Source organism: Cervus canadensis, chromosome 11 (genome assembly GCF_019320065.1).
Source record: "Cervus canadensis isolate Bull #8, Minnesota chromosome 11, ASM1932006v1, whole genome shotgun sequence".
NCBI lineage: Eukaryota > Metazoa > Chordata > Mammalia > Artiodactyla > Cervidae > Cervus > Cervus canadensis.
The window spans coordinates 30,631,403-30,643,648 of record NC_057396.1 but is presented as its reverse complement, the minus strand read 5'-3'; the positions used below and the strand labels follow the sequence as shown (position 1 = coordinate 30,643,648).

At 44.1% G+C, this 12,246-nt stretch overlaps 1 protein-coding gene across 1 annotated transcript in view; it reads left to right on the top strand.

Annotated features, from left to right (window-relative positions):
* Window positions 1-12,246, top strand: part of LOC122450004 (CXADR like membrane protein) — a 98,585-nt gene that overhangs the window by 77,156 nt on the left and 9,183 nt on the right. Inside the window, exon 2 of the mRNA XM_043482142.1 lies at window positions 723-880. Within this exon, the coding sequence (XP_043338077.1) occupies window positions 723-880 (158 nt within the window). The remainder of the gene's footprint in view (window positions 1-722; window positions 881-12,246) is intronic.

Genomic DNA, 12,246 nt, shown 5'->3' with positions numbered 1-12,246 from the left:
TGACACGATATCATTTCTGGAAAAAGATGAAAGTTAAAGAAAGTAGAATTGAATTCCTATTGGCCAAAGGAATATCGGACAGATGAAAGGACAGGATCCAAATGTGGTAACTTGGAATTTTGCTTTGGGTAGAAAGTGCTGCTTCCTATTTTGCAGCCATGTGATATGAAACTATGGAGAATGAAGATGGAAGCTGGGGGAATAGGAGACTGTGTGTCCCTTAAGGGAGCAGGGGTTGCCACAAGAGCCCACTTGTTCCTGGAGGCACGGCTGCACTTACCGAGAGTTCTGTGAGGGCGGCCGGACTTCAAGATGGCTCTGAGGAGTGAACCGTATCCCGCCTGTGCTGGGAGGAGGCTAACCCTGTCCTCCTTGTTAGTTTCTGTCCTTTCAGAAGCCTTTGCTAGTAGGAGAGAGAAAGGTCAAAAAACAAAGTTGTTTTTGACCTGAGTGATTTCATTGTTTCTAAAAACCCTGGAGGGTAAGAAAGGTGATCATTAGCAGGAGTGTAATTTGGGGGGGAGGTATGGAAGATATGATGAATTCAGTTAATGGAGGAGCCAGTGTGAGACCAGGGACTACCAGTACTTCTGGACCAGGGTTCCTCCAACACCTTGACGTGCCTCTTGCCCACAGAAACATCCAGTATTTGTTGTAGTATTTGTTTCCTGCACACTGTCATCCCGTTTCTGCACAACTCATTGGAGGTTTTCCTCTTCCAGTTTCCTACTACGTTGGAACCTTGGGGACCCACACTGAGATCAAGAAAGTGGCAGAGGAGAAGGTCACTCTGCCCTGTCACCATCAACTGGGGCTCCCAGAAAAAGACACCCTGGATATCGAATGGCTGCTGACTGATCACGAAGGGAATCAGAAAGTGGTGAGTGTGTGTCTGACTGGAGTCTCGCCTCGTTTTCCCTTGTCCTCCCACGCCTTGCCTTATTCCTGCATCTTTCTCACTGGGTAAGAAACTTCTAGAATTGCTTTTTCATCTGATTTAGAGTTGGAAGACTCTAGATACAATACTACAACAAGAAAGGGTACTGGGTTGTGAGGATGAGATTCTGTTTGGGGGAAAGCAAGAACTACAAGAATCTATCATTTTACCAAGGAGGGAATCTACACTAGTGGCATCTTTCCTATGAGAGGGACGAGGATGCGGTAGCTTGATCGCCTAGTCTAGTGGGCCAGAACCACACCTGGAAGACTCTTCAGAGTCCACTGGACAGCAAGGAGATCCAACCAGTCCATCCTGAAGGAAATCAGTCCTAAATATTCATTGGAAGGACTGATGCCGAAGCTGAAACTCCAATACTTTGGCCACCTGATGCGAAGAACTGACTCATTTGAAAAGACCCTGATGCTAGGAAAGAGTGAAAGCAGGAGAAGGGGATGACAGAGGATAAGATGGTTGGATGGCATCACTGACTCAATGGACATGAGTTTGAATAAGCTCTGGGAGCTGGTGATGGACAGGGAGGCCTGGCATGCTGCAGTCCATTCGGCTGCAAAGAGTCGGACACGACTGAGCCACTGAACAGAACTGGCGATATAAACAGATTTGTCACACTCTGCTCCTGATGACCTCCTGGCATGACATTGATCGGAGAATGAGAGCTAGGTAACCTACTGTTACCAACCTTTCTGCTTTGGCTGCACTCAACCACTGTACCTTGGCTCAACCTAGGTTTTCTGACGTAACTAGTCTTCAGTAGCCTTTGTGCGTGTTTGTGCACGCTCAGTTGTATCTAATTCTTTGTGACCCCATTGGACTGAACCCCACCAGAATCCTCTGTCCATGAAGTGGGTTGCCATTACCTACGCCAGGGGATCTTCCCAATCCAGAGACTGAATTAACAGCCTTTACCCATTGAGTTTTTTTTTTCCCCCAACATCATAGGCTGGCTTTTATTTTGTTGTATTTTTTTTACACAAGTGTTTTATTTATTTATAGTTTTTTAAACTTTTATATTATATTGGAGTACAGTTGATTAACAATAATGTGTTAGATTCAGGTGTACAATGAAGTGATTCAGTTATCCATACACATGTATCTATTCTTTTTCAAATTCTTTTCCCAGTTAGGCTGTTTCAGACTATCGAGCAGAGTTCCCTGTGCTAAGCAGTAGGTCCTTGTTGGTTAACTATTTTAAACATAACAGGGTGTACATGCCCATCCCCAACCCCCTAACTATTCCTCTCTCCACCCTTCCCCCCATTGACTTATTTTTAAAACTTTTTGTTGAAAGTTTTGTGGTTAAAAAAACAAACTACATCCTACAGAGCTGATTTTAGACTTTCCTTCTTTTTCAGAACTTCACTTCTTTCCCTACTAAAAAGGATAAAGTTGTCCTTTCCTCTCTGATGTCTATGCTACTAATTTCATAAGGTGGTTTATGCAGAGGGAAGCTAAGGTTTTCTCTGAAAATAAAATTCAAGATCACAGTTGAAATTGAACTTGCTTACAGAGCTGCCTACATCACCTTGTTATTTTGATACTGCTTGTCATTCTCTTCTCCTAGCACACCATCCCAAGACAGTCTGTTCTCTCCCGAGCAAGGTCACCTTAACCTGAGCGTGTTTATTCCAAGAGTTTCATAATCAATCCTAGACCTGATACTCTCAGTTCTGAACGAAGTAAATTAAGTGCCCATGTTCCTCTAATAAAAATTCAAGAATGACATTATTGTCTAACTTTCACCCAAGTGGTTTCATTTAAACTAAAGAAAAAAAAAGTTACTTGGTTTTATAGCCAGGTGAATATAAGGATTGATTTAAAAAGGCCACTGAAGGACTTGCCTGCTGGTCCAATGGTTAAGACTCCCCCTTCCAATGCAGGGGCTTCAGGTTCAATCCCTGGTCCAGGAACTAAAATGTCATGGGTGCAGCCAAAAACTAAATAAAATAAAGAAGGTCACTGATACAGCTTCTGTCCTCACCCTAATAAGCAGGCACCATTCCCTACTTATCTTCAGTGAATGCTCTAAAGAAAGGATTGCCATTTATTCACTCATTCAGATGGCATGATTTTTTTTTTTTTCCAAACCATGTGGCATGAGGGATCTTAGTTCCTCAACCAAGGGTTGAACCCATGCCTCCTGCACTGGGAGCCTGAAATCTTAACCTCTGAACCACCAGGGAAGTCCAGATGGCATGAATTTATTTTGAACTTACTGTATGCCATGGTAGGCACTGGGGTATAGCAGTGAAGAAAAAATCAGAATCTCGGCCTTCTAGGAGCTCAAAGTAAAACAACATTTAATAATTTAAAAAAAAATTTTAAGTACAGAACAATAAATACCAGCTGCAGGCCAGGCACAAATCTGTTTAGCACATATTGTCTCATTTCACTTACTGCTCATAACCGGGATTATTGGTACCATTTTGCAGATAAGGAACTGAGGCATGTACACACACAAAGTGAGAAAATTGCTTAAAGTCACCCATTTTTGAAATTGGACACTCTGATATTGGTACCTAGACTATTAACCACTAGCTGTGTTATCTTCATAAATCATTAGAAATTAGAAAGTTAGTGCTGCTATATAGGAAATATGGAAAATATGGGGAGAAAAATTATTCCAGCAGATTAATTATGCAAAGACCCTGATGCTGGAAAAAGCTTGGCGCTATTGCAAGTTCTGAAAGATTAAAAATCAATTTAGTTGGGACTTCCCTGTTGGTCCAGTGGCTAAGACTCTGCCCTCCCAAGGCAAGGGTCCTGGGTTCCATTCCTGGTCAGGGAACTAGATCCCACTTGCTGCAACTAAAGATCCCCAGTGCCACAACTGAAGAAATGCTGCATGCTGAAACTAAGAACCTGAAGCAGCCAAGTAAATAAATCAGTATTTTATAAAATCGATTTAGTTAAATTTAATAAATATTGGATTTCCAATATACACACACACTCTCTCATGAAGGAGCTACTTGAAGAGATACGTATCAAAACTGAGATAAGCAGAATGTTCTAGAGGAAAGCAGAGGAGGAGCCACTGGCTGAGCGTCCTTGGGGAGAGGTCGAGGTGCGCTTCTGGTAAGAAGGCACAGTTGATTTGCATGTTTATAGAAGGCACTGCCCTCAGGAAATCACGAGAGCAAAGACACAGGCGGGGCCATTCTGGGAACTTCTAAGCGGCTGATGCAGTTAGAGTGCAAGTTTCAGCTTGTGGGGTTGCAGGACCAGAAACTGAAAGGTCTTGTCTACCATACCAGGGAGCTGAGAATTTTTCTTATAATGTCATGGTGTTCTTGAAGGATTTTCAGAGTGAAAAGGGCATCTTTGCATCTTAGAGCAAGCACTCTGGCACTCTGTGAGGCACATTCAAGTAGAAGTATCAAGATTAGTTGAATAGTTTCTAGCTATACAATAAGGGCTTAAAGTACAATTGTGGGTGGCTGGGATGCCAAACAATGGGTGAAGCTTCCTGAGCTGGTTAATTACCAGGGTATTGGGAATGAGAGTGAGGGGAACTGAGAAAGAAAATACAGGAAGGGCTGGAACAGATGTGTTGCTTGTTTTTCTTTTCTTCCCATTATGCCTCTCAGCTTATGGGATCCTAGTTCCCCAATGAGGGATCAAACCCGTACCCCCTACAGTGGAAGCTCAAAGTCCTAACCACTGAACTGCCATGGAAGACCTGGATGAGGTGCTTAAAAATAGGCTAGCCAATGACCTAGATCCCAAGGTCAGCTTTGCACTTTCATCTGAGCAGAAACGTTGCATCCCTCTTGTCTAGGACTCTCAGATATGCAGGAAACATTTAGGGGTGGGTAGGCAGCCTCAGGAATATTTGAATTTCAGCCTAGACAGTAGGGTCACTAGGATTCTGGAGCATTCCTCATGGTTCTAGGATGGAAACTTGGTTGAATTTCCAAAGTAAGAGTGCTCAGAAGAAGAGTCAGGAGCTCACAACACACACTTTTCCCCTGTATTTTTTCAGATGGAAAAATTAGGACAGAGATGCTCAATCTCCCATGCCAACTATCTTGGCCACTCTTTCACCCTTTCCCCTTTCTCTTTGGCTTTGAGCAAGAAAAATCTTGATCTAAAATACGGAGAGAGGGACTTACCTCCATCTCCTTCAGGGCAGTTTCACAACTGCTACGTTGGACCTGGAGCAGCAGAGCAACTGCCAGAAGGTTGAGCTGATCCATCTGTTCCATCTGAGTCCTAACAAATTGTCCTGCCTTGTCTCACTAAAAACACATCCGGAGCAGGACACCAGGAATGTCATGAGACACAGTCCCACAACAGCTGCAATTCATATATTTAATCTGTTTGCAGAAGGGTTAGATTTATATTCACTGTTCCCCCATCACACTCCTATTGACCCTTGGCTTAGTCTCAGCACCATGTTCCTTAGAATTAAAAACAAAATAAAACAGAGAGGCACACAAGCATCTGATATTCACTGTATGTCTGAAAAAAGAAAGCCAAATTGCAAGGCTGTAGCTGAACCCCAACCCTGTCAAAAGTGTTTTGAAATTCTCATATTAAATAAGGCTCATTTAATTATATTAAGATTATTTTGAAGTTGTATACACTCTGCTTTCCAAAGATGTTAAATATTTACCTGTAGTTATCTCTTTTTTCTTCATTTACTATTAGGACAGGAACTTCCCCAGTAGTCCAGTGGTTAAAAATCAATGCTCCCACTGCAGGGGGCATGGGTTCAAGCCCCGGTGTGGAAGATCCCATATGCTGCAGGGTGTGGTCAAATATATATTTGTGTTCAGTCACTTCAGTCATGTCTGACTCTTTGTGACCCTATGGACTATAGCCCGCCAGGCTCCTCAGTCCCTGAGATTCTCCAGGCAAGAACACTGGATTGGGTTGCCATACTCTCCTCCAGGGGATCTTCCTGACCCAGGGATCGAACCCGAGTCTCCTGTGGCTCCTGCATTGGCAGGTGGATTCTTTACTGCTGAGCCACTGGGGAAGCCTATATGTCATATATATATATATATATGACAGGAACTAGGGGAGAGGGAGGGAAAAGTGATACACAAGAAAAGCTCGTATACACAGAAGGTGACCCTCATGCTTGATCTTGAGACCTGTAGAGGTGGTGTTTAGATGAAAATAAAAGGAAAGGCATTTCAGAAGGAGGAAACTTTATGATCCAAGACAAAGACACATCAGAGGACACTGTTCAGAATCACAGGACTCGAGTTTGGGGATTAGGCTATTCAGAGATCCGAGGGCAGGGGCCAAAGCTGAGATGTGGTCCAGGCTGCACTGGCCTTAGGGGCCACATTCAGAGGGTCAAGCTGTGGACCACAGCTTGATATAGACCACAGGTGAGGGAACCAGTGGAGGTTTTTAGCCAGGGGAGCTTCCCTATACAAATGAATAGAATGCACGGGCTGAACAACTTGGAAACCTTAGGGGCTTCCTAGATGCCTGGATCCATCTAATAAAAGTGATCATGAGGGCTTACTATCTCATTCCCCCCAAAATCCTGTGAAGTAGCTTGTCCCCCTGTCACCATTGAGGACCTGAGGGATTAGCAAAGTTCATTAGCTGAACCAAGGCACGCAGCAAGTGGAGAAGCTCCCTTTTGAATACAGAAGACTACTGACTTCCCAGCCAACTCTCTCCATCACTGTCCCTGGTATAGCATCTTTTCACATTAGGACTCAGTAGTGGATCATAAGCAATCAGATTTTTTTTTCTTTTTAACTTTTGGTTACGCTGGGTCTTCATGGCTGCACGCAGGCTTTCTCTAGTTGAGGTGACTGGGGGTTACTCTTTGTTGTGACGCATGGGCTTCTCATTGCGGTGGCTTCTTTGTTGTGGATCACAGGCTTTAGGTGCACAGACTTCAGTAGTTGCAGCACTTGGGCTCTAGAGCCCAGGCTTAGTAGTTGTGGCACTCAGGTTTAGTTGCTCCCAGACGTGAGGAATCTTCCTGGACTGGGGATTGAACCCATGTCCCCTGCATTGGCAGGCAGATTCTTAACCACTGGTGGGTTAGTCGCTGAGTTGTATCCAACTCTTGCGACCCATGGACTATAGCCCACCAGGCTCCTCTGTCCATGGGGTTTCCCAGGCAAGAATACTGGAGTGGGTTGCCATTTCCTTCTCCAGGGGATCTTCCTGACCCAGGGATCGAACCTGTGTCTCCTGCATTGCCAGTAGATTCTTTACCATCTGAGCCACCAGGGAAGCCAAATTTGTGCTATAAATCTAAATGATCATCGCCAGAAAGAACTGTGTCCTTGCCCAAAAGCTGTCTTTTAAATTTAAATCTTGTTATAAGCCTGGGAGGTCGGTAAGGTAAGGATTGTTACAATAGTTCTTTTAATGCATGAGGAAAATTAGACCTCCATCTCTAGAAAACTTGGATTCTAAACCTTTCAGACTTTCAACAGTGAAGGCTTTGCCCAAGATGGATTTCAGAGTTCAGATCTGAACCAGAGTTAAAGCCCTCTGCCCCTCCCCATGGCTTGCAGCTTCTGTGGAAAAGAATGTAGGCATTCAAGATAAAACCTCTGCCTGGGAGTAAATACCGGACCTTTGATGGAAATCATGCAGTTCCTGTACTTTCCAGAATGTTCCTCAGCTTGAAAGCAGTGTTCAGGAGACCCCTCCCTAGGGGGTAAGTGTGGGGTGGGGGTGGAAGTTTTCAAGCAGGGGTGGGGAGACAGCCTCTACTGGAATGAGAATGAGAATTAGCTCTCCTGTAGCAGCTTCCCTGCCCCCAGTGCTCCATGGGCTCCTCCAGGTCTGTGGTCACCCTGAGTTCACCAGTGACTCACCCAGTCTCTAGTCACAGGCCCAGCCTTACCCATGGAGGACAACTCCTCTTCCTCCTACCCTCTCTTCACTCTCCTAAATATTCTCTAACTGGCCATGCTTGCCAACTTGCTTTATGTTTTTTTGGCTGTGCCGCTCAGCTAGCAGGATCTTAGTTCCCCAAGCAGGGATCAAACCCATGTCTTCTGTGGTGGAAACTTGGAGCCTTAACCTCTGGACCTCCAGGGAATTCTCCCAGTTTGCTTTAAAAAGTCTTTGCAGAGTTCACCTCAGCCTTAGGGAGAAGCTGGATGGTGCTGTCCTAATGAAGCTGTCTCAATTCCCCCTCCACCCTCATTCCAACAAGAAGGAGACAGTCCCACAGTGCTGTTCTCAGTAGCCTTTCAGGTTCTCTAATGTAGAGACTCAGCAAGTTGAACCTGGAGACCACACCCTAAGGGAGGCAGCTGTAGGAGGACAGGGAATGCACCAAAACAGGAAACAGCCTTCAGGGGATCTAATTCCCTTTATTGTCCTACTGAAGTGAATTTCTCCCTGCCTGAGCCTGAAAACCTGCCCCTTCCCTGTAATACACCATAGGGAAGTGTCTCCTGAATGTCAGCTTTATGCTTAGAGTCCAGGTTTTCTGGAGATGAATTAGGGTCTAATTTTCCTCTTGTATTAACTTCTGTAGAAATAGAAATTACCTCGTGGAATGCTGATAGTGATGCCAAGTTTCCTATCCATAGGATGAAGATGGTTCCTGTCTACAGACTTGCAAATGAATTTTGTCCAAAGGAGAATGTAAATCTCTTTAGTCCAATTCTCCTTTGAACTTGTTTGTGACAGCTTTCTGGTTCCATCATGAATGAATGAGTTAAACATTTTGATATGTGTTTATTCTCTTTGTATATGAGCATCATGATTTTTACCTTTTTTTTTTTTTTTTTTTTGGAAAAAGAAAAAGCTGTCTTTTAAAACTGTTGTTGTTTAGTCACAAAGGTGTGATTGACTCTTTTGCGACCTCAAGGACTGTAGCCTGCCAGGCTCCTCTGTTCATGGGATTCTCCAGGCAAGAATATTGGAGTGGGTTGCCATTTCCTTCTCCAGGGGATCTTCCCCGCCCAGGGATTGAACCGGCCTCTCCCACATTGTGGGCGAATTCTTTACTGCTGAGGCACCGGGGAAAACTAGGGCAGGAAAAATTACGTTTTTCCCTCTACTCACCTAAGTGTTCAGGCTGGGGCACTGTCAGTTAGATTGAAAAAAGGCAGGTTAACAAGAAAAAAGCACAGTATTGTGTAAATAACACCTGGGTATACCCAGTGATGAGTAACTCAAAGAGGTGGTTAGAACTAGGGCTCTGTATGTTTACCTAATTTAGTAGGGGAAGGGAGGAGTAGAAAGGGCACTTATGGAAGAGCAAATGGACACTTAGAAGAACAGATGGGAGATATGCTGGTTTGTGACATAGTCTGGGTGAGATGCCCACCTCTGCTCTCCCAGAAGGGAAGATTAGAGTTGCCCTGGGAAAGGGGATTTAGGGACACTCAGATTCTTTGGGGAGGCTCTGCTTTTAGGCAGATAAGGGATTTCAGGAACTCAAGTGCATTCAGCTGAAGTTAATCCTTGCGCATATGCAAAGTGACATATTTGGAGGTGGCATGTCCTGGTCCCCAAAATTATAAAACTCATTTCTTTGTATTGTTATCATCTCTAGAATAGTGCCAAGTGTAGAGTATGTTTCAATTAGTGTTTATTAAATAGACGATTGCAGGGTTGCAAAACTGGACAACAGACATACATAAAATCAGTATGAGGCGTCCCTGGTGGCTCAGTGGTAAAGAATCCACCTGCCAATGCAGGAGATACGGGTTTGACCCCTGGGCTGGAAAGATCCCTCATGCTGAGGAGCAACTAAGCCTGTGCGCCACAGCTACTGAGCCTGTGCTCTAGAGCCCGAGAGCCACAGCTACTGAAGGCTGACCACCCTAGAGGCCATGCTCTGCATCAAGAGAAGGCATTCACAATTAGAAGCCCGTGTACTGCAACTAGACGGCAGCCCTCACTCTCCACAGCTAGAGTTAAAGCCCACACAGCAACAAAGACCCAGCCCAGGCAAAACTAAATAAATAATATAATTATTTTTAAGTTAAATAAATAAATAAAATCAGAATGGCCTGAAGGATCTTCCAGACAATGCCCAGAATTACAGAAAGGGGACCCAGCAAACTGTCTGCCTAACATCTTGACTTTCACAATTTTTCCTCACATAAAAATGGTACCAAGACATGCTATGGATGACAGCAGAGACCATTCTAAGCTTGTGTCATATTAGGGATGTTTTCATAAGGAAACTTAACATTAACTTGGGGTTTAAAATAATGAATAGGGATTATTTGGGGCTTCCCAGGGGGCTCAGCGGTAAAGAACCTGCCTGCCATGCAGGAGACGTGGGTTCGATCCCTGAGTCAGAAAGATCCCCTGGAGGAGAGACTGGCAACCCACTCCAGTATTCTTGCCCAGAGAGTCCCCATGGACAGAAGAGCCTGGCGGGCTATAGTCCATGGGGTTGCAAAGAGTTGGACACGACTGAGTGACTAAACAACAACAAAAAGCTTATTAATACATTATTATGTAGGGTAGTTTGGAGAGGACAGACATCTATAGTAGCCAGACAGCTGGAAGTATAAAAATGGAGCTCAAAAATGTATTGGTGTCTGGACTTCCCTGTGGTCCAGTGGCTAAGGCTCCACGCTCCCAATATAGGCGGCCCAGGTTCGATGCCTAATCAGGGAACCGGATCCCACGTGCCACAGCTGACTGTTCACATGCTGCAACTAAGAACTGGTACAGCCAAATAAATAAATAAAAATACATATTTTTAAAAATGTGTTAGCAATAGAGATAAGGATGTCAGAATTATCACAATAGTTGTATTGGTTGAAGTGAGGGGACAAAATCAAATACTGAAAACATTTTAAGTCATATTATCTATTACCTTAATTTTCTTTTACTTGATTCACTGGCATTTTGTCCCTCAAAAGACTGTGAGGCTCTCGGGGTAGGAACTATGTCTTATTCATGATTGTTTTCCAGAGCCTGGCAAAGTACCTGATGTGGGCACTCAGTAAATATTTGGTGAAGAAAAAGAACATACAGAGAAAGAAGAAAACACTTTTTTTTCAGAGAGGTGGTAAGGGCAAAATGGATGATGCTGAAATGTTCTAATATAATGGTGAGAGAATCTATGGCCATTTTGTTGGATGGCTCCCGGTCTTTTCAGGAAGGCATTTCCTGAACTGCAGAGCGTCACATGATTGACAACAGGGTTCAGGGCTTAGAGTGAAACAGTTTGGAACAGCTGAAGCCAGAAATGTGCTTAGGGGACTCCCATGTGCTTGCTTTTTTTTTTTTTTTTCCAGTGCTGTTCCCTGTGTTTGGAATGCACCCTCTGGCAATCATTGCTCTGCCTCTCTCATCTCTTGGCCTACTCATCTTTCAAAGCCTAACTCAAATGCCACCGACTTTTCTGGGAACATTCTCTCTTGATACTATTTCAAGTTAGTCATTCCTTTTTCTATGTCTATACTTCTCTCCTTGTTAATCCCACTGGATTATAAATTACTTGAAGATCAGAAGAGAGTTTTACTTCATCTGAATACCCTCCTCCTGACCTGGTGGGGAGCAGTCATTCCATAAATGTTTGCTGATGTTTAAATCAAGTAAGTTTAGGAATATGATTGCTAAGTGGCAGCAAGGGCATAATGGAAGACAAGATCAGCATGGTTTTTGTGATTAGTAGGAGGTGATGGGGACTTCCCTGGTGGTACAGTGGTTAAGACTTTGTGCTCTCAATGCAGGGGGCATGGATTTGATCCCTGGTCAGAGGCCCAAGATCCCACATGCTGCATAGCTCGGCCTAAAAAAAAAAAAACAGCAATAAAAACAACCCAGGAGGTGATGGATAACAGAACCAGGAAATGTTTCAAGAACTACAGGTCATGATGCTGTGTGCTTCTTCGCTCAATTGTGTCCGACTCTTGTGACCCCGTGGATTGTAGCCTGCCAGGCTCCTCTGTCCATGGGATTCTCCAGGCAAGAATACTGGAGTAGGTTGCCATTTCCTTCTCCAGGGGAAATCTTCCCGACCCAGAAATCCAACCCAGGTCTCCTGAATTGCAGGCAGACTGTTTATTGACTGAGCTACAAGGTAAGCCCTCGTACAGGTCATGATGCAGGCAGATGAAAATTCAGGAAAAATCATGATTTTTTTTCTGTTGGGGAAATCTAAACTTTGGTCTCCCTAGCAGTGAAAACAATGACATGAAGCACATGTGTATTTTATGGAAGGAAAAGACATAGTTTCTTCCCACCTAGCTTACTCTTACTAATCCACAGTGAAGTCAAAAAGAAGGAAAGTCACCAATGATTCCCTCAGTATCAGACCTGGACTGTAACATTAACTTCTATTCCTTAACTTCAGCTGGACTCGGAACTTTCGTAAA